The 22,842-nt window shown below is 36.5% G+C and overlaps 1 protein-coding gene across 5 annotated transcripts in view; it reads right to left on the bottom strand.

The window, feature by feature from the left end:
- The window catches only part of COL24A1 (collagen type XXIV alpha 1 chain), a 398,071-nt gene that overhangs the window by 24,076 nt on the left and 351,153 nt on the right, over positions 1-22,842 (bottom strand). For all 5 annotated transcript variants that reach the window (XM_077987934.1, XM_001109249.5, XM_015144267.3 and 2 more), the window contains 7 exons: positions 22,291-22,398; positions 22,145-22,198; positions 21,527-21,589; positions 19,463-19,516; positions 13,993-14,028; positions 327-362; positions 193-219 (listed from right to left, as the gene is read on the bottom strand). In XM_077987934.1, coding sequence (XP_077844060.1) covers positions 193-219; positions 327-362; positions 13,993-14,028; positions 19,463-19,516; positions 21,527-21,589; positions 22,145-22,198; positions 22,291-22,398 — 378 coding nt within the window. The remainder of the gene's footprint in view (positions 1-192; positions 220-326; positions 363-13,992; positions 14,029-19,462; positions 19,517-21,526; positions 21,590-22,144; positions 22,199-22,290; positions 22,399-22,842) is intronic.

Genomic DNA, 22,842 nt, shown 5'->3' with positions numbered 1-22,842 from the left:
TTTTATAAATAAGAAGTCTGAGGCTTGGATTTCATGTTTGTGTAGCTGGGCCGGCCCTGTATCAGGTTAGCAAAAAAGAACAGAGGTATGCAAAAGGGACACCTTCTAATAGGGAGTTAACAGAAGAAGATTTAAAAAGTTAACATGACATACTAAGATAAAACAAAATAAAATCAAACCAAGCAAACTTACTCTTGGGCCTGGTGCTCCAGGTGGACCCTAGAACACAGCAAATTAAAAAAATATACATTTATTTAGTAGACATATCAAACCAGGCAAGCATATAAGCATCAATAGTAAACAGATATAAATGAAAACCAACTCACTGGAGGCCCTGGTTGACCTCTCGGTCCTTGAGGACCCTGGAAGAAATGGAGACAAACACAAGAGGTATATGTTATACTTTTGGTTGGGTATAAGCAAGAGAACTAATATTCAACCTCTGTCATCACCTTTCGTGCCAGGCAAGTCATACAATTTAAAATTGTTTTAGTATTCTAAAGTTACATGCTCCGGTACTTAGCTATCATCCATATTCATAAACAAGCTGGATATTTATTTTCCTGTTTATTGATATTGATATTATTAGAAACTGAATTTACTCATTTTACTAAACTACTATAAATGTAACATTTTAAAATGTTAGTATTGTCTAAAGATGTTTTTCCTGTTATTTCTAACTGCCACCTACCTAATCATCAAATATAGAAACTTCAGTGTTCTTAGACACCTTAATTTCCTTCATCTACCTATAAACTGGTTGCCAACTTCAAAATAATACTTCTCCATTTTTATTGACAATTAAATGAATGAAGGATGTTAAAATTAATTAGTATTAATGTGGAAATTAGAAAAGTTAAAAGGTATATAGCCAAATGTCAAAAGCTATGTTGACATTTTTCAAAATGAAGCAATAGTAATTACTGTTAAAAATGCTCAAAGGCCCTGTATGTCTGTTCAAAAGTAACCTAGATGTTCAGCTAAATGTTAAGACTATATTGAATCGACTCCAATTATGGTTAAAAGATGGCAAAGCAACACTTATCTTCAGCTGAGTTTTGGATAATGTCGACACCATGCTTGACTTAGTTTTAAGTATCTTGTATTGCCAAAGCTGTTAATCCTAAATATACTGTGATAGCTAGAACAAACAATACATAGCAGCTTGAAAAGAGTAGAGTACTCCAACACTGTGCCTGCTAGACATGTCTTAGTTTATCTGATTTATGATTACAATTTTAAGCAGAGAATGTACAAAACTTGTACATAATTAAATGAATGAATGATGTTAAAATTAGTACTAGTTAATTTTAATACTATTAATACTAGTTAATTTTAACATCATCCATTCATTTAATTATCAACCAATGCATGTACTTCAGAAGCTGCATGGTAGGTGACAGAAATGTCACACTGGAGATAGCCTTTTAACCATACAGAAGCTCAAAATGAAATTGGTTATGTATGCTTCTCCATTTTGGATCAACAATGTAAAAATAATAAACAGTTGTGATAGTCCATTCCACTTAGCAAGTTTTTGAAATTTGGAAAATATCACTGATGGTTCAGTACAAAATATGTATCTTATCCTTGACTTCAAAAGAGGAATTTATCATAGAAAAATAAGAAACAATTTCTACTGTTGACTTCATAAAGTTCATTCCAGCTTGTTATCCAGAACAAGTCAGACCACCACAAATATGATCAAACAAAATACTTCAAACCCACCCCAAGATAGGGCAGGGCAAGCCCAATGTAATCATATAGAATAGGGAAAGTAGCCAAGTTAAAAAAATATGATTCCAACAAGATAACATTTTATTAGTTCTTTTTTATTACTCTAGCTAATACACCATTAAGGTGAAGTGATTCACTGTCTCTCTCTTTCATGTAAAGCAGTTTATAGGCCGGGCATGGTGGCTCACACCTGTAATTCTAGCACTTTGGGAGGTCAAGGCCAGAGGACTGCCTGAGCTCGAATTTGAGACCAGCCTGGGCAACATAGTGAAACTCCCTCTCTACTAAAGTACAAAAAAATCAGCCAGGTATGGTGGTGCGCTCCTGTAGTACCAGCTACTTGGTAGGCTGAGGCACGAGAATTGCTTGAACCTGGGAGGCAGAGGTTGCAGTGAACCGAGATCACACCATTGCACTCCAGCCTGGGTGACAGAGTGAGACTGTCTCCAAAAAATAAAATTAAATAAGTAAAGTAGTTTATAACAATATTATGATTGTCTCTGTTAATTTTCTTTCACTTTTTTTTTTTTTTTTTTTTTGAGATGGAGTCTTGCTCTGTCGCCCAGGCTGGAGTGCCGTGGTGTGATCTTGGCTCACTGCAATCTCCACCTCCCAGGTTCAAGTGATTCTCCTGCCTCAGCCTTCCGAGTAGCTGGGACTACAGGCGTGCTCCACCACTTCTGGCTTTTTTTTTTTTTTTGTATTTTTAGTAGACACAGGGTTTCACCATGTTGGGCAGGCAACTCCTGGCCTCAAGTGATCCACCTGCCTTGGCCTCCCAAAGTGCTGGGATTACAGGCGTGAGCCATTGTGCCTGGCCATCTATGTCAATTTCTAAAGGGGAACCAAATTACTCTGAATGCTTATGGTGGTTATTTGGCTATAGTGAAAACACTGCCTATGAAAATAGATTCTCTTTCCACTTTATTCCAGAATTTACATACAATCCTCCAAAAGTAACGTATTCTATCAGTATACTTTAAAAATACGTGTAAGTGCGTTCCCTTAAACTTGAGTATGTTAGTCTTTTCTTTTATGTAAATTTCTTTTATTTCATTTCCTTATGTCATCTCCCTTATGTAAATGCAATCTTGATTTAGCTTCATGATCCTTATTTTAGGCTGGCTCAGTTGCAGAGAGCTTCCTTTTCTCATTTATAAACTGAGGAGCTTCCATTGTAGGATGTTTAGCAGCATCCCTAGCTTCTACCCACTAGATGCCACTAACATCTCATTCTTTTTCCCCAATTATTCAACCAAAAATTTCTCCAGACATTGCCAAATGTCTCCTAGGGCAGTAGGGGGACAAATGGCTGCTGGTTGAGATTCATTGGTTTGAAAGGAGAGTTTAGTAATATTAAATAAGATTAACTAGATAGCAATGTAATTAGAACAGAATGAGTGAGCATCACAAGTCATATGGCGTGACTGCAAACAAGAACATAAACTCTTCAAGCTGTCATGTGGGTGATAGCTGGGCTACTCTAGGTGGAGGATACACACACACACACACACACACACACACACACACACACACCCATATTCCTTACCAAGTTGCTTCTAACCCTCTTTTTCTAAGAGGCACTGTAATTTATAGAAAAACACAATCACATAGGAATAGGAACTGGGAGACCTGGGCTCTGGTTTTTGTCTTTGTAACTTAATTTGCTATATGGTCTTAAGTGAACTGCTGCACATTTGGATCTCAGATATCTAAATTGTAATATAATAGGTCTAGTGAAGATAATCTCCAAGGTTCACTTTAAAATTATGATTTTCAAGACTTTTGTCAAATTTCTTCCTGACATGTGTTTTTTAAAATTTTTAAATTTTCTTTAAAGATGGGAGTCTTGCTATGCTACCCAAGCTGGCTTTGAATGCCTGGGCTCAAGCAATTCTCCTGCCTTAGCATCCCCGAGTAGCTGGGACCATAGGCATGTGCTTCTGCACCTGACCTACCTCATGTTTTATATCTGGATAAAGAAGGTGTACATATGCATACAGATTGGGAATTTAAAATTTAAAGTCTGTACAAATGTAATAGTAAGTGTTCTTGAATTTAATAAGTTTGATAATTTTTTAAGGAATGATTTATACTATTTATGAATTTCAAAAATAAATACATACATATATATGCTTTAAAAGCTTACGGTGTTAATATTTAGGACCTATTTCCCATATCCTAGTTTTTCCTTCTAATGCAGAAACCATCCTCCTCACTTTCAAATTGGAGGCAAATAAGACAATGCTAATCAAGAACTGTGAAGACACATTAACTTAGAGATAATATTAGAGAAAATGTCAATGGGATGTTTCAATATTTTATGATTTCATTAAATAGTATGCTATAAATATGAAGCAGCTAATCTAAAAATTCATGCTGAGATTGTTCTCGGTTTTTTTTTTTTATTTCTATAGCTTTAAGTTATGTGATTCAAGTTGTGACATTCTGTCAAAATTATTTTCAGGCCAGGTATAGTGACTCATGCCTGTAATTCCAGGGCTTTGGGAGGCAAAGACCTGAAGGATCACTTGAGGCCAGGGTTCGAGGTCAGCTTGGGCAACACTGGGAGACACTGTATCTACAAAAATAATAATAGTAATAATCATTAAATAAATAAATTAGCCAAGTGCAATGACATGCACCTGTAGTCCTATCAGCTATTTGAGAGGCTGAGGTGGGAGGACTGCTTGAGCCCAGGAGTTCGGGGCTCCAGTGAGCTATGGCTGCACCACTGCATGTCAGCCTGGGTGACAGAGCAAGTCTGTCAAGAAAGAAAAAAAAATCATTTGCCGATATCTGACACTAGGATACCATTTCTGCTATAAGTTAAAATTTTACTTAGAATTTTACTTACGTTAAATTTTTACTAACTGTATCTCATTATTTCCAGCTGTCCTCTTTGCATTACTTACTCTAAAATTTACTCAATTGTGTTTTAAGTGTTTGAGGTCTCATAGAAAGTAGGAAATTTTGTAAACTTTCAGGATTAATTTGCCAGTAACACAACAGTTTTGAAGTAGAGAAAGAGTAGATAATTCTACATGTTATCTGCTAGGTTTCCTTAGGATGCCATAAAACTCTGGCTCTGTTTAGTATATATATATGAACAGGGCTGGGTGCGGTGGTTCATGCCTGTAATCCCAGCACTTTGGGAGGCTGAGGTGGGCAGATCATCTGAGGCCAGGAGTTCAAGACTGGCCTGGGCAACACGGTGAAATCCCGTTTCTACAAAAAATAGAAAAAAAATTAGCCGAGTGTGGTGCTGAACGCCTGTAATCCCAGCTACTCAGGAGGCTGAGACACGGGAATCACTTGAACCAGAAGGTGGAGGTTGCAGTGAGCTGAGATCATGCCACTGCACTCCAGCCTGGGCAACAGAACAAGACTCTGTCTCAAAAAAAAAAAAAAAAAGAAGAAAAAAAGAAAATATATACGAATCTAGGGACTCATTTTAAAAACAGTCCATAGGCAGGCAGACAGGCAGCAAGTATAGAACAGAAAGAAAAATAACTCTTTCATAAATGGCCATACAGAATCAGCTCTCTCAATGGTGGAAAGGACCTACTTGGGATCAACACTAGAGTTTACAATGTTAAATTACAGAAGATGTGAAGCTTCCTAATCAAGAAACCCAAATTATAATAAAGGGGTTACTTTTCATGTGTTGTATAATGAGCTATAAACATCTTTGTATTTTTTTAAAGTCACTGAATCATGCTTTGGTCATTTTTTGGTTATTTTTAGGTATAAAACTTGGTAAGGGCCGGGCGCGGTGGCTCAAGCCTGTAATCCCAGCACTTTGGGAGGCCGAGACGGGCGGATCACGAGGTCAGGAGATCGAGACCATCCTGGCTAACATGGTGAAACCCCGTCTCTACTAAAAAATACAAAAAATTAGCCGGGCGAGGCGGCGGGCGCCTGTAGTCCCAGCTACTCGGGAGGCTGAGGCAGGAGAATGGCGTGAACCCGGGAGGCGGAGCTTGCAGTGAGCTGAGATCCAGCCACTGCACTCCAGCCTGGGCGACAGAGTGAGACTCCGTCTCAAAAAACAAACAAACAAACAAACAAACAAACAAAAACTTGGTAAGGAGAGCACAGTTTAATAAATTCATAGTTTAATAAATTTTTCTGCATGGAAAATTTTAAAATGAGATTGAGGCCGGGCGTGGTGGCTCATGCCTGTAATCCCAGCACTTTGGGAGGCTGACTGGGGTAGATCACGAGGTCAGGAGATCAAGACCATCCTAGCTAACACGGTGAAACCCTGTCTCTACTAAAAATACAAAAAATTAACTGGGTGTGGTGGCAGGCACCTGTAGTCCCAGCTACTTGGGAGGCTGAGGCAAGAGAATCGCTTGAACCTGGGAGGTGGAGCTTGCAGTGAGCCAAGATTGTGCCACTGCACTCCAGCCTGGGTGACAGAGTGAGACTCAGTCTCAATAATAATAATAATAATAATAATAATAATATTGATAAACCAATTTGATAGACTGTTGTGATTCTGATATTTGTGCAAAGACTTAAGTCTCTTATTTGTCTCAATACAATAGGTCTTAGCTAATAAAATCCATTCCAAAAATGCACCATTTACTAGTACTGTCTGAGAATGACCTCTGTGAGTGTATTACTTTCTGAAAGACAGTAACCAATTAGGTGTCTTTAGCCAGTCAATTATTTAAACTGTCTCCTTAAAGAAAACAAACTGGTAGAATGCACTGAAAAATTCCCAGTGAAAGTGTAAGAAATGTTACCAAGCTTTTCCATAAAACAAAGGAGAAAAGTTTAACAGCACATCTTATGTATTATGATAATTGCAGAATGATCTCCAGGAATTGAAAGATTACCTTTATAAAGCTCCTTAAATTATAATGGAAACAAAGGAAAAGAGGTGATTAAAAAGGTATTTAGTATTAGTTACTCAACAATAAAACAGAAAAAGCTCATAATTCTAATGTGCCAGTGAATCTTTTTTTTATTTTTAAATTATTATTATTATTATTTTTTGCAGCAAATTTAGTTGGCTACTCTAAATGCCACTGTGCCTATTTCCCATCTCCCTCGGGTACTGGAAGTTTGCATATTATTTGTGAAGAGAACCATGATAACCCACAGACTAAAAACCCTATAAAGCATATTAATTCAGGAAATTCTACTTTACCAGGCTAGAATTGGAAATAGCGTTTCCCTTTTTAATTTTAGGGCATATTATTCATTTATCAACTATTACCTATTACATGGCAAGTTCTGTGCTAGACACTGATAACCTGTGTACTACACAAAGTTCCCTACTCTCATGAAGTTTACATTCTAGTGGAGGGGACAGGAAACAATTGCAATGAGTGCTATTATGAAGAAAACAAGATGCTGTGAAAGAGAATGACCAGAAATGATGAGACAGAATGATCTGAGAAGACTTCTTTAAAATGGCATTCGAGCAAAGACCTGAATATTGAGATAAAATTAGTCATTTGAAGAGTATATGAAATAATTTCCTAGGTGAAAGAAAGGCATATTCCTAAGAATAGAAAGGAGGTCAGTGTAGGTGGCAGGTGGAAAATGGTACATCAGGACACTGGAGAGGCAAACAGGGGCCAGTTCATGTAGGGCCTTGTAAATCAAGGCAAGGAAGCTTAGATTTTATTCTAAGTGCAAGAAAAAGTCATAGGGAGGTTTTTAAAGAGGAGAATGATATAATTTGATTTATTCTGTAATAATATCACTCTGTTTGCTATGTAGAGAATAGATTGTAGTGGGGGGAAAGTGGAAGAAATAAGAAACCAGGAGTCCAGGTGGGATATCATGATCACTTGGACAAGGGTGCCAGTGAAGAATGAGAGATGGATTCTGAGTAGGATTTACAGATGATGGGAATTAATCTCTAAAGAACTCTTTATGTTCTATAGCTTTGTTAGTTCTTTTGTGGGGGGGGCTTATTTATTTTTCTTTTATGTAGAATCACACATATTCAGATCTGGAAAGAACTTTATAGATATATCTCTTCTAATTCCCTACTCAGCACAGGAATACCAGTCCAATAACTCGGGGAGATGGTCAGTAGGCTTTGGTGAAAGGTAGTTACTACCTCTACCTTGCAAAATGATCTTTTGTGTACTATTTCATTATTATATTAGATAGCTCATTATTACATTGAGCTGAAATTAGCCTCAGTATTCTATTAACTTTGTCACTAAGTATTTATTGTGTTAATTATGTGTCCGGTGCTATAACAGACTGGGGACTAGGTGGTAACAACGATGGTAGGTAGGTACTAGGTGGTATCTAATATATCTCATGCCTTCATGGAGCTCACTTTCTCTCAGGGAGCTGAGCACAGAAACTATAAGTACAATTCAATAAATAAGTCATTTAAATTGTATCCTCTAGAGTTACTCATATTGTATCTATCCTCTCTTTTATAAGATAACCTTTCAAATATTTGAAGACAACTATCATGTGCCAACACCTCAATTTTATCTAATTCATTTACCAATAATTCATTAAATATTTACTGAATGCCAACTATAAGAGAGGCACTGCTAGATGTGAGGGACACAGCATTAAAACAAACAAAAATCAACAGATAAAATGTCTGTGCCTTTAAGGCTACATTCTAGCGAGGAAAAATACAATAAACAAACAAACAAACAAAACCAAATAAATATGTAAGATGTCAGGTGGTAGAGACACGGGTAGAAGGAATATAAGGCACTCAGGAAGGTGGGGGCACTGCTATTCACACAGGCTAGTCAGGAACCTCTCTGGTAAGAGGACATTTAAGTACAAAACTGAAGAACACATGCCAGGCATTGTACTAGGTCCTGAGTGCTAGATATCATGTCCAGGGGTGGGAGTAGCGTGGGGTTAAAGCATTAGCGTGCCTGCTCCAAGAAATGTTCATTAAATCAAAATGTCAAGATCAGCAGGAACTCTCTACCATACATAAAGGGTATGGTAGAGAAATAAGAGGTGCAAAAGCCAGAAAGTGAGGCAAGAGACGAAAGAACAAGGAGAGGGATGTAATCAGGCTGCAGAATCTGGTAGAGGTTAACCATCCCAGATATTTCAATGGGTCCTACCAGGATATGGGTTCCCCCAGATCCTTCCCCTTCTCTGAATGTGCTTTAATGTTGTCCATGTTTTCTTTGGGGATAGCATGACTGGTACCACTACCTGCTTTATTCTGCATGCCGTATTTCCACCATTACAACCTAAGATGGCAGTCCTAATCTATTGCATTTGTAATCCATCAGAGCCACTCAATTTTTTTTTTTTCATGTGAAATGCTTGTGACATTGCCATAGGTACTTCAGGCTTCCTAATCCTGATGGAGACTATGTCCCAGCCACAGTACTCGGAGAGGATACTGGGGAGGCATGCAGAGCCACACTGATATGGAACATGGGCTAATTCCAAGTCTCTCTGTTTTCCTTTCCCTCCTTCACTCTTCCTTGGAAATATAGCTTCACTGTGTGCATATGCTTTTGCTTCCTGTTACAATAAATCTGCTGAGAAAAGGTGAGGATCACATTTCCACAAATTGAACACATCGATTTAAATATCCTTTTGTGATTCTTAGGCTATCTGAGATTACATAATTTCTCTTTTTTAGCTAATTAATATAACTGCAACTTAATTATTCTGAGTCTCAAGTGTACCCTACGATGAGAAGAAAAAATCTCAGCTGTCACTATGTAATCTCATTACCTTGTAATCAAGACTTTACTGCTATATTTAAATCTATTCTTATGGGCCTTACGTACTTAGTTTCAATCTCCCTCATTTTATTTCATGTCTGTCCTCTGTTTATGGTTGCTGCTTTAATAAGTTCGGCATGGATCACATACTCAATGAGTAGATTTTAGCTTCTCTTGCAACAACAAAAACAAAAAAATGGGTAATCATGTGAGATGAATATGTTAATTTGCTTCAAAAAATTACTTATAGTCAAATTACTTGCTTATAAATAACCTTTTTACTATCTATATGTATCCTATAACATCGTGTTAAATCTATACAATAAAAAACTTATTAAAAAATAAGCTCAGCATGATCTCTGCTGGAGAAGTGGCCCCTTTACAACACATCTTCCTTAGTTTGGAAGAATTGGCATCCTAGAAATGAGGGAAGTAGTGTCAGTATAAGCTACTTTGGTCACAAAAGTGCTGTGTACCTTTTGCCCATCCTCTCATCATTGTCTCTAACTGGCTGATATGCAACTAATGATTTGCCTCTGCATTGCAGACCTCTTTGGTGCTGTGGACATAGCGGGTATATACCTAAAGCGACTTGGCAGTCCCTTTGTTCTCTCACTAGTGAAGAAAACTCATACCCTATCTCCTGACGCCTGGCAAGGCAAATAATCCATTTCACACAGTGATCGGGGAAGAAGTGATTGGCGGGTTCTTAAACACGTTTAGAGTTTATCAGATTTCACTGCAATCTACCACATAGGTTTATTTTTATTTTTATTTATTATACTTTAAGTTCTGGGTTACATGTGCAGAACTTGCCGTTTTGTTACACAGGTATATACGTGCCATGGTGGTTTGCTGCACCCATCAACCCATCACCTACATTAGGTATTTCTCCTAATGTTATCCCTCCCCTAGCCCCCGACCCCCCACAGGCCCCGGTGTGTGATGTTCCCCTCCCTGTGTCCATGTGTTCTCATTGTTCAACTCCCACTTATGAGTGAGAACATGTGGTGTTCGGTTTTCTGATCTTGTGATAGTCTGCTGAGAATGATGGTTTCTAGCTTCATCCATGTCCCTGCAAAGGACATGAACTCATCCTTTCTTATGGCTGCATAGTATTCCATGGTGTATATGAGCCATGTTTTCTTAATCCAGTCTATCACTGATGGACATGTGGGTTGGTTCCAAGTCTTTGCTATTGTGAATAGTGCTGCAATAAACATATGTGTGCATGTGTCTTTATCATAGAATTATTTATAATTCTTTGGGTATATGCCCAGTAATGGGATTGCTGGGTCAAATGGTATTTCTAGTTCTAGATTCTTGAGGAATTGCCACACTGTCTTCCACAATGGTTGAACTAATTTACACTCTCACCAACAGTGTAAAAGCGTTCCTATTTTTCCACAACATCTCCAGCATCTGTTGTTTCCTGACTTTTTAATGATCGCCATTCTAACTGGCGTGAGACGGTATCGCACTGTGGTTTTGATTTGCATTTCTCTAATGACCAGTGATGATGAGCATTTTTTCATATGTCTGTTGCCTGCATAAATGTCTTCTTTTGAGAAGTGTCTGTTCATATCCTTTGCCCATTTTTTGATGGCGTTGTTTGCTTTTTTCTTATAAATTTGTTTAAGTTCTTTGTAGATTCTGGATATTAGCCCTTTGTCAGATGGATAGATTGCAAAAATTTTCTCCCATTCTGTAGGTTGCCTGTTGACTCTGATGATAGTTTCTTTTGCTGTGCAGAAGCTCTTTAGTTTAATTAGATCCCATTTGTCAATTTTGTCTTTTGTTGTCATTGCTTTTGGTGTTTTAGACATGAAGTCTCTGACCATGCCTATGTCCTGAATGGTATTGCCCAGGTTTTCTTCTAGGATTTTTATGGTCCTAGGTCTTACATTTAAGTCTTTGATCCATCTTGAGTGGATTTTTGTATAAGGTATAAGGAAGGGGTCCAGTTTCAGTTTTCTGCAAATGGCAAGCCAGTTTTCCCAACACCATTTATTAAATAGGGAATCTTTTCCCCATTGCTTGTGTGTGTCAGGTTTGTCAGAGATCAGATGGTTGTAGATGTGTGGTGTTATTTCTGAGGTCTCTGTTCTGTTCCATTGGTCTATATATGTGTTTTGGTACTAGTACCATGCTGTTTTGGTTACTATACCCTTGTAGTAAAGTTTGAAGTCAGGTAGCGTGATGCCTCCAGCTTTATTCTTCTTGCCCAGGATTGTCTTGGCTATGTGGGCTCTTTTTTTGGTTTCATATGAAGTTTAAAGTAGTTTTTTCCAATTCTGTGAAGAAAGTCAGTGGTAGCTTGATGGGGATAGCAATGAATCTATAAATTACTTTGGGCAGTACGGCCATTTTGACGAAATTGATTCTTCCTATTCATGAACATGGAATGTTTTTCCATTTGTTTGTGTCCTCTCTTATTTCCTTGAGTAGTGGTTTGTAGTTCTCCTTGAAGAGGTCCTTCACATCCCTTGTAAGTTGGATTCCTAGGTATTTTATTCTCTTAGTGGCAATTGTGAATGGGAGTTCACTCATGATTTGGTTCTGTGTTTGTCTGTTATTGGTGTATAGGAATGCTTGTGATTTTTGCACGTCGATTTTGTATCCTGAGATTTTGCTGAAGTTGCTTATCAGTTTAAGGAGATTTTGGGCTGAGATGATGGGGTGTTCTAAATATATAATCTTGTCATCTGCTAACAGAGACAATTTGACTTCCTCTCTTCCTATGTGAATACCCTTTATTTCTTTCTCTTGCCTGATTTCCCTGGCCAGAACTTCCAATACCATGTTGACTAGGAGTGGTCCTTGTCTTGTGCCGGTTTTCACAGGGAATGCTTCCAGTTTTTGCCCATTCAGTACAATATTGGCTGTGGGTTTGTCATAAATAGTTCTTATTATGTTGAGATACATTCCATTGATACCTAGTTTATTGAGTTTTTGGTGTGAAAGACTGTTGAATTTTGTTAAAGGCATTTTCTGCATCTATTGAGATAATCATGTGGTTTTTGTCATTGTTTCTGTTTATGTGACGGATTATGTTTATTGATTTGCATATGTTGAATGAGCCTTTCATCCCAGGGATGAAGCCGACTTGATCATGGTGGATAAGCTTTTGGATGTGCTGCTGGATTTGGTTTGCCAGTATTTTATTGAGGATTTGCACATCGATGTTCATCAGGGATATTGGCCTAAAATTCTCTTTCTTTGGTGTGTCTCTACTAGGCTTTGGTATCAGGATGATGCTGTCCTCATAAAATGACTTAGGGAGGATTCCTTCATTTTCTCTTGCTCAGAATAGTTTCAGAAGAAATGGTACCAGCTCCTCTTTGTACCTCTGGTAAAATTTGTCTGTGAATCTGTCTGGTCCTGGACTTTTTTGGGTTGGTAGGCTATTAATTATTGCCTCAATTTCAGAGCTTGTTATTGGTCTATTCAGAGATTCAACTTCTTCCTGGTTTAGTCTTGGGAGGTGTATGTGTGTCCAGGAATTTATCCATTTCTTTTAGATTTTCTAGTTTATCTGTATAGAGGTGTTTATAGTATTCTCTGATAGTAGTTTATATTTCTGTGGGATCAGTGATGATATCCCGTTTATCATTTTTTTATTGCATCTATTTGATTCTTCACTCTTTTCTTCTTTATTAGTCTTGCTAGTGGTCTATCAATTTTGTTGATCTTTTCAAAATACCAGCTCCTGGATTCATTGATTTCTTGAAAGGTTTTTTTGTGTCTCTATTTCCTTCAGTTCTGCTCTGATCTTAGTTATTTCTTGCCTTCTGTTAGTTTTTGAATTTGTTTGCTCTTGCTTCTCTAATTGTTTTAATTGTGATGTTAGGGTGTCGATTTTAGATCTTTCCTGCTTTCTCTTGTGGGCATTTAGTGCTATATTTCCCTCTACACACTGCTTTAAATGTGTCCCAGAGATTCTGGTACATTATGTCTTTGTTCTCATTGGTTTCAACGATCTTTATTTCTGCCTTCATTCTGTTATTTACCCAGTAGTCAGTCAGGAGCAGGTTGTTCAGTTTCCATGTAGTTGTGCAGTTCTGAGTGAGATTCTTAAGTCTGAGTTCTAATTTGATTGCAGTGTGGTCTGAGAGACAGTTTGTTGGGTGTGATTTCTGTTCTTTTACATTTGATGAGGAGTGCTTTACTTCCAATTATGTGGTCAATTTTAGAGTAAGTGTGATGTGGTGCTAAGAAGAATACATATTCTGTTGATTTGGGGTGGAGAGTTCTGCAGATGTCTATTAGGTCCTCTTGGTCCAGAGCTGAGTTTAAGTCCTGGATATCCTTGTTAATTTTCTGTCTCATTGATCTGTCTAATATTGACAGCGGGGTGTTAAAGTCTCCCATTATTTTTGTGTGAGTCTAAGTCTCTTTTACCACATAATTTAAATCTACTTCCTAACAACTGCAATTTTATTTTTATTCTACAAGTATCAGAGATATAATAATGAATAACTGTAAAATAGTCCTTGCTTTCATGGAGCTTAAAGTCTAATGTCAGGGTTACTAAAATCACAAATTTAGTTAAACTTACAGTTTCACCTCTAAAGCCCTTTTCACCTCTGGGTCCCTAAAAGAAAAAAATAAAAGATGTTAGTTCAGTGTTATTGATAGTTATGTATTAAATGTAGCTGAGGTCATTATATGTAGAAACACGACAATTTATATTTTTGCTTTTTCTATGTAGTAAGACCTGTTTTGTTAAATTGTATAAGTTCTAGTTTTATTTTCCTAAATAAAGCAAAGCAAACAAAAAACCCCTAGTGATTTATCAAGTTGTCTGCTTTGCTGTTCCTAGTTCTAACCTTAAGGTGAGACTGAGATAACTACTTATTCATTCAATTAAGTCAAAACAGCTTATCTGACAATCATATACAAAACAATTTAAAAAGGACATTCTAAATTCAGGTTAAATTCTTCTAATATTTGTTTTTCTTAACTTTTGAAAACCCTGTTTCTGGGATGGTTTCCCTTCTCTTTCTTGTAAATTTTGATATGTTGTATACGTTTCCATGCAGTTCAAAATAATTTCTAATTTTCTTGGAGACTTCCTCTTTGATCCATGAATTATTTAGAAGTGTGTGATTTAATTTTCAAGTGTTTGGAGATTTTCCTATTATCTTTCTGTTATTGATTTCTAGTTTAATTCCATTGGCAAGAGAATATACCTTCTATGACCTCAGTTCTTTTACATTTAGTAAAATTTGTTTTATGCCCCATAACATCTTCTATGTTGGTGAATGTTCCATATACACTTGAAACAAATGTAGTTTGCTGTTGTTGGGTGGACCTACTGCTTTTAAAATGTGTTAATATTTTCCTGTTCATCCTTTTGAAAATTTTATATATATGTAAAAAATGAGATAATACTATTCATCTTTTTTGTAACCTGAATTTATACCTTCATATATATAATATGAATGCTCTTCCATGTCAATCTACATTCTTTTAGATAATTAAAATACTTGTCTAGTATTTAACATACTATGATAATATTTTAAATTTGCTATTATTAGACTTTTTGCTAATTTTTGTCATTGTTAGCAGTGTTGTGAGAGATACCCTTATAGTATAAAATTTTTGTTAAAGACTGTCCTCCAGAAAGTTAGTTTGAAATTACATACACACCTGAAAAATGGAAGTGTATATTTCTTCTGATCTATGTCATGTTCTTTGTTAATTTGCAAGCTAAGAATACTATCTTCTCATTTATTCACCATTTGTATGACTTCTGTGTTTCTCATCTTGTCTCAATTCATTTTAAACTAGGTATTAACTTAAAATAACTTACTTATTTTTAATTAATTAATTTATTTATTTTTGAGATGGAGTCTCACTCTGTCACCGGACTGGAGTGCAGTGGCATGATCTCGGCTCACTACAACCTCCACCTCCTGAGTTCAAGCGATTCTCCTGCCCCAGCCTCCTGAGTAGCTGGGACTACAGGAGCACGCCACTACACCCAGATAATTTTTGTATTTTCAGTAAAGATGGGGTTTCACCATGTTGGCCAGGATTATCTCAATCTCCTGACCTTGTGATCCACCCACCTCAGCCTCCCAAAGCACTGAGATTACAGGAGTGAGCCACTGCGCCCGGACCCTGATTTTTAAGATATCTACACAGCACTTAAAAAATACATATACACCATTTTCCACTCCCTACTCAGTATTAAAAACCTGGTATGTATCTTTTCATACCTTTTCTAATCAAATACTGACAAATACATTTATATATGTATGGGAAATATTGCTTGTGTTTTATAATATTGGGATCATATTATATACTCTTCTATGCATCTCACTTAACAATACATGGCTAACCTATAACTTATCCAATAATTCCTTTAGAAATGAGTATTCATGTAATTTCAATTTTTTTCCCCAATAAAAGCAGTATTGTAAAAAAAAAAAAGTCTTTGCAAAATTTCATTAGTGTATTGGGTGTGTTTATACCTGTGGGATAAATTCCTCAAAGTAGAACTGTTTTGTTAAAGAATATGTCCCTATATTTAGCAAATCTTTCCATAAAGGGTGTAATTCACATTTTTACCAGTGATCAATGATAGTACTGTTTTCTCCTATATTCCCTTCTGAGAAGTTAAGTGTAATATCTTATTTTACTTTAATTTGCATATCTCTAATTTAAAGTTAGGTGAGTGTCTTTTTATTATAAAACAATAGTTGAACTTTCGGATTTGTTCTTTTTTTCTCCACTGGCTACTTTTTTGATGGAATAGTTTTCATTTTTCTATTGAACTTTCTTTTTCAAACTATAAGAGTTCTTGGTATATGTGTGTGCATGTCTATCTAGAAAGATAGATATACATCTATCTATCTATCTATCTATCTATCTATCTATCATCTATCTCTATCTAGATACACACACATATCCATATCAATAGATAGGTAAATATTCTTTTTTTCTTTTGCCTAGGCTGGAGTGCAGTGGCACGATCATGGCTCCCTGCAGCCTCAACTTCCTGGGATCAAATGGTCCTCCCACCTCAGCCTCTCGAGTAGCTGGGACTATATGCATCTGCCACTACACCAGGCTCAGTTTTAGTTTTTTTGTAGAGATGGGATCTCGCTATATTGCCAAGGCTGGTCTAAACTCCTGTGCTCAAGCAATCCTCCAGCCTCAGCCTCCCAAAGTGCTGGTAATACAGCCATGAACTACTGTGCCCAATTGAACTCTTTGTATATTAACCTGTTATATGTTATATGCTTTGTAAATATTTTTCCCAATCGATATTACTTTTAAACTTTATTCATGGAATCTTTTTTCCATATAAAATTTAAAACATTTTCAAGTATTCAAATACACTTTCTGTTCTTTTATAGGTCTCCCCAATCCTTAAGCTACATGTTAGTTTTCTTGATTATTCTTCAATTTTTTTTTTTTTTTTTTGAGATGGAGTTTCACGCTTATTGCCCAGGCTGGAGTGCAATGGCATAATCTTGGCTCACTGCAACATCTGTCTCCCAGTTTCAAGAGATTCTCCTGCCTCAGCCTCCCAGGTAGCTGGGATTACAGGCATGTACCACCACACCCAGCTAATTTTGTATTTTTAGTAGAGATGAAGTTTCACCATGTTGGCCAGGCTGGTCTTGAACTCCTGACCTCAGGCGATCTGCCCACCTCGGCCTCCCAAAGTGCTGGGATTACAAGCGTGAGACACTGCGCATGGCCTCTTCTAAGCTTTTTATTATTTTAGTTTTTACATTAAAGTCTTTAACAGTTCATCTAGGATTAAAATAATTTTGGCAAATGGGATTCCAATTCTTCTTTCTTCTTTTTTTCTTTTTTAAAGAGATGGGGTCTCACTCTGTTTGCCCAGGCTTGAGTGCAGTGGGTGCAATCAGCTCACTGTAGCCTGGAACTCCTGGGCTCAAGCAATCCTCCCGTCTTAGCCTAAGTAGCTAGGGCTATAGGCATGTACCACCACACACAGCTAATTTATTTTTCTATGATGGGGGTCTCACTGTCTTGCCCAGGCTGTGTTCCAATTTCTTACAGCAGGAAGATACTCAAAGTAATTCCATCTCTCTTCCCTGTCACTGACGTAGGAGTAAGCATCTGGCTGAATGCTAAAGATATGAAAAAAATGTAATCGGAGACTTCTAAAAAAATTCTTATTTTTGCCATGATAGTACTTTATGCCACTTTTTTCTTTTGGATAATTATATCTGGATGTGGTTCTTGAGAAATTGTAGTAATCTTGCTATATGCCTAATTATGAAGCCAACATTCAGGATATCAGGGTAGAGACATAGAGATATAAGAAAGACATAAGAACCTGGTCTTGGATAAGATAATTGAGTCACCAAATTAACCAATTCTGAAGCCCTTCCTATAACGTGATACAAATTTTCTTATTGCTAAAAGTAGTTTGGTTCAGGGTCCCTATAATTTGCAGCCAATTCTTCCTCAATTATATGCCATTTTTGTTATAAGTAAATTCCTATATATACTTAAGATCAAATTCTGGGCTTCAGTCTGTTACACCCATCTGTTTATTTCTTTGTACTACTATATAGTTTCATTTACAATGACTTTGTAGTATTGTTTTCTTATCAGAAAAGCAAGCCCGTCACCCCTCACCGGTATTTTTTTTCACAATGTTTTCTCTAATCTCAAATGTTTATTCTTTCATAATGAACTTTTCTTCTCAGAATGGAAAAAACTTAATATGGAAAAATTGGTGTACATGCTGAATACTATAAGGGTCTTTAAGAACTATCTATAAACAAAACACAGTAAGATATTTTAATTAAGTAATTTTAAAATTACATTTTCCTTAACCAATTAATACATCATAGTTTTGACAGAGGGGAACAATCATTCTGTAATCAGAACAGTATGTGTCCCTTAGCTTGCTGAAGAACCACTCACTGAAATATAAGAATTCTCCCACTTACAATCTTATATAGCTCCGAGTGGCAAATGTTGAAAGTCTAGAGAAATACTGAGTTATACATTTTACTTCTTTTGTTTACATATCCAGTAACTTTGGTGGTTTCTTCTCTAAATTTATCAAAGAGAATAGTGGCATTAAACATTTGAAGCATTCTATTTTTATATTTTTAAATTGTCTGTGTCTATAAATAACTTCCAAATAATTCAAAATATCAATTCCCTAGATAGAATGAATCTTTCCTCTCTAAGTCTCAGTTTGACCCTTTCTACTGTCCTCCTTGTTTGTTAATACTATTATCAGTGTTGGAAAACTTTCCCAACATCACTTGCCCAATCATTGTCTCATTTCTCTGTTTTATTTCATAGCCAAATTTCTTAAGGCGCTGGCATGTAATATCTCAATTTCCTCTCCAGACACAGCTTGAATGGAGTGGAAAGAGCACTGGTCTTGAAGTAAGAAACACTAGCTATGTAATTCACCAGGTCTATCACCTTGAATGACTAGACGAATCCATAAACCTCATCTGTTTCCTCATCTGTTAAATGAAAATAATATCTACTGCAAAAGTTTGTTGTAAGAATTTAAGGAACATTATTATTAAATATTTTCCTCTACTTCCTTCATCATTGTAACCTGTACTCTATCTTCTACTGCAACTTATTCTCTCAAAGATTACTGTTGACTACTCCTTTCTTGAAAGCTATTCTCTCGAACGATTCTTTCCTTCCTTTATAGTAGGTACTTCCAAAAACTCAAATCTTGGATGTCTGCACACCTTTTGCTATCTATGTTCTTTCCTTCAGAAGAATAATTTATTTTTATTGCTCAAGTGTTTATGACGCTCTCCCCTTCCTGACTCAGTTCTATTTTCTTTTCTTAACTCCAATTATAAATGCCTACCTACTTACTTACACTGTCTTCATTACACATATGGTCCCTAACTTCTCAGGAATCATCTTCCAGAAGAAAATGTATGTCTATTTTTTCCAATTGCTTCTCAAATACCCTAATTCTTTGTAGATTATTCTAGAAACAGGATTAAAGAAAAAAAGAGTACAAAAGACTTATATTATGATAAACTTACAGTTCTACCTGTTGGGCCTATTATACCTTCTCTGCCAAGGGGACCAGTGTTTCCCTGTTGAAGTAAAAGAAAAACAGTCTCGCTGTTAGTATAATTAAAAAAAAAAACAACTCCAGAGAATCTTTTGTACAATGGTAAAAGAGTCATGTCTACATAATTATCCTTTTTAATATAAAATCTTATAGCATTAGCATAAATTATAATAATCTTGGTTAACAGTATGTGACTCAATTTTGCATATTATTAAAGTCTCCTATCAGGAGAGTTACATCTGTATAATTTCTAAAAAACTGATTAATTAGCATTATGATTTTTATGTGGTGATAACTTCAATGATGCATTTTACACGTATGTCATTATATAACAAATAAAACTATATAAAAAAGAATAGAATGATGAACAAGGTTTTGAATAAATTTCTGTGCAGATGTTGAAAGAGCAGATGTTTGGGTAACATGAAGCGTGAAATAGAGAAAAAGTACAGTAAGGAACCAGAGGGAAGCGTATGTGACCAACTAAACTTCAGTTCTTCATTTGTAAAACAGGAATAAGAACATCTACTTCATAGGGACATTGTGAGAATTAAATATGAAAAGTGCTTTTAAAACTTTAAGCTGTTATTTGATTATGAGGATAACCTTGAATAAGGTGAATTTCTGATCAATTCCTCCCAAAGTAGGAACAGAGTCTATAATTTCTCAGTGAATACAAAAATGCCCATTTTAGTTTTTTCCTACAAACTTCAGCTTCCTTGGTTCTTCAGAAATCATGAAAATAGCTAATACATTTATAGTTGAAGAAATATTCAGGAAGGTCTTTAAACAATTACTATGACAATACTCCTCTTTGCATTATGTTTTGATTGTTTGTATTGAGACGGAGTCTGTTGTTGCCCAGGCTGGAGTGCAGTGGTGTCAGCTCACTGCAACCTTCGCCTCCTGGGTTCAAGTGATTCTCCTGCCTCAGCCTTCTGAGCAGCTGGGATTACAGGCATGTGCCACCACGCCCAGCTAAATTTTTTGTATTTTTATTACAGACGGGGTTTCACCATATTTATCAGGCTGGTCTCGAACTCCTGACCTCAAGCAATCCACCCGCCTCGGCCTCCCAAAGTGCTGAGATTACAGGTGTGAGCCACCGCGTCTGGCCTTTTTTGCATTATTGAAAACAACTTATTGTAAGAGTTAGGAAAGCAGTGAAGGATTTTAAAAGTTTGACTTTCATTGAATAGTCATTTAAGATACCTTTCTCCTGCATCTGAACTGCTTCCCTTCTTCCTTTCTCTGCTCTTTCTACACTTGCCCCTGCAGCTGCTATGAGTCATAGAGATGCTACTACCACAGCCAAACCATTACTTGAAGTTTTTGATTTTTTTCCTCTTCAGTTTCTTTTTCTTTCAGTTTTATAGAACATCTCATCAATTAGAAAGTTTTGGTTAATAAAAACTAAAATAAAACAAAACAAAAAACTAAAAACAATAATCAGTAACCACTGGTGGCTTATTTGTCCTATTTATATTCTCTACAATTTGCAATTACAAGCACTCACTGCTAATTGGAGTTCCTCAGACCCTGTTTTTTGCAACTATTTAAGCGGTTCCTCATCACTCTCTTGGGATACCTGCCCCTGAGCTGGGAAAACACAGCTATTGGGAAATATTTTCAGTCTGGTCTGAAGAGCTCTGGTCATACACAAGCTTCTTCCAGGTGGTGCATGGAGGTGGTCTCTGGTTGTATTAATGCTTATAACATGAAATTGCTGTATGTTTTTGTTCCTGGTGTGAGTTAATAAATACATTATCCAGTCTTCACAGTAATTCTGATGATTCTTTTTTTTTTTTTTTTTAAAGTAATACTGGGAAGTACGGGTGGTCTATGAGGTATTTTGCTCAAACTAATATATGAACTGCAAAAGACTGAATTCTGCATGTGCCCTTATGAGTTTCTATCTTAAAAGTCATTTTATTAAGTTATTTACTTGTAGCACATTACATTTAGAGCTCTTAAGCCCTACAGTGAGCAAAGAACTACAGTTTCTGGGTAGGCAGAATGACTTGACACTTACTCTCTGTCCAATAGGACCTTTAGGACCTGATATCCCAACAATGCCAGCATCCCCTTCAGGACCCTAGACATACAATAAGAAACAAAAAGATAAAATTCGTAGCTCTATATGAACATTTTACAAAATTATATCAATCTATCAAGAATTGCTCTTTTAAAAATGGAATATAATACTGTTGCGCATGCTGAAGTATTCAGAAAGAAGTGTGCTGAGGCCTACAATTTACTTAGAAATACACCAACGATGAGAGAGGGATACATAGATGGAAAAGCATGATAATGCCAGTAGGATAAAATGTTAATGGTAAAATTTAGGTAATGGGTATAGGCATTTACTATAAAAATTTCTCAACATTGCTGTATGTTTGAAAATTTTCATAATAAACTGCTTGGGAAAAGGGATGAAAGAAAACAAAAGCATATCATATACTAAAATTTCTGGGAAAATGTATAGTTACATAATTTTAAAAACAGACATATTCAAAACTCGAATATATAAATATGTACCTACTGAAATTTTACACATTTAAAAAAGCTCAAGTTAGAGACCGTATTGATATTTCAACAGCTCTTTTATTTCTAGATAGTAAGAAGACTAGAAGAAAGTATATAAACATACTTTAGGGCCTGGGAATCCTTGGAAACCTGTCAAACCTTGAACACCATATTCTCCCTGCAAAGTGAATTGACATGATAATAATTATTGTACAATGGTAGCCTGTTCTGTAGAATAAGTGCTTGGTGAATTTCTGAGGTGGTACATACAGGCTGCCCTTTCAGGCCAGGCTCTCCACATGGTCCTTGATCACCTTGTGCTCCTCGGTGACCTCTTGTACCTTGAATTCCAGGTTGACCAGGTAGCCCTTGTTCACCCTACGGGTAGAACAAAGAAAAGTGATATTCACTTCGGAACATATAAACATATTGGCTTTTGAATGAAGCCCAAATACAGGCCCATCCTTAGGCATAATACAAGGCACTGGGGAAATCAAATTTTGCATGTTCATCTTGTTCACCAATATTTTCCACACAAGTAGTATTTAATTATAATGAACCAGAAGTGCAGCAGTGGGAAACGGAAATTCCAGAGATTGTGGTGATGTGTGGAAAGAAGAGGGAAGGGGGAACCTATAGAACTAGGAGGATAGTAAGACTTGAGAGAGGATAGTGAGGGTGTGGTATGTGTGGGTATGCTTAGATGTGATGGAACTTATATTTTTGTTTATGTATTTATTTTATTTTTATTAGAGATGGGGTCTTGCTCTGTTGCCCAGGCCGTAGTGCAGTGGTGTGATCATGGCTTAGTGTAGCCTTAAA

This window comes from Macaca mulatta, chromosome 1, assembly GCF_049350105.2.
Source record: "Macaca mulatta isolate MMU2019108-1 chromosome 1, T2T-MMU8v2.0, whole genome shotgun sequence".
Taxonomy (NCBI): domain Eukaryota; kingdom Metazoa; phylum Chordata; class Mammalia; order Primates; family Cercopithecidae; genus Macaca; species Macaca mulatta.
This window is presented reverse-complemented; position numbering and strand designations above follow the sequence as displayed.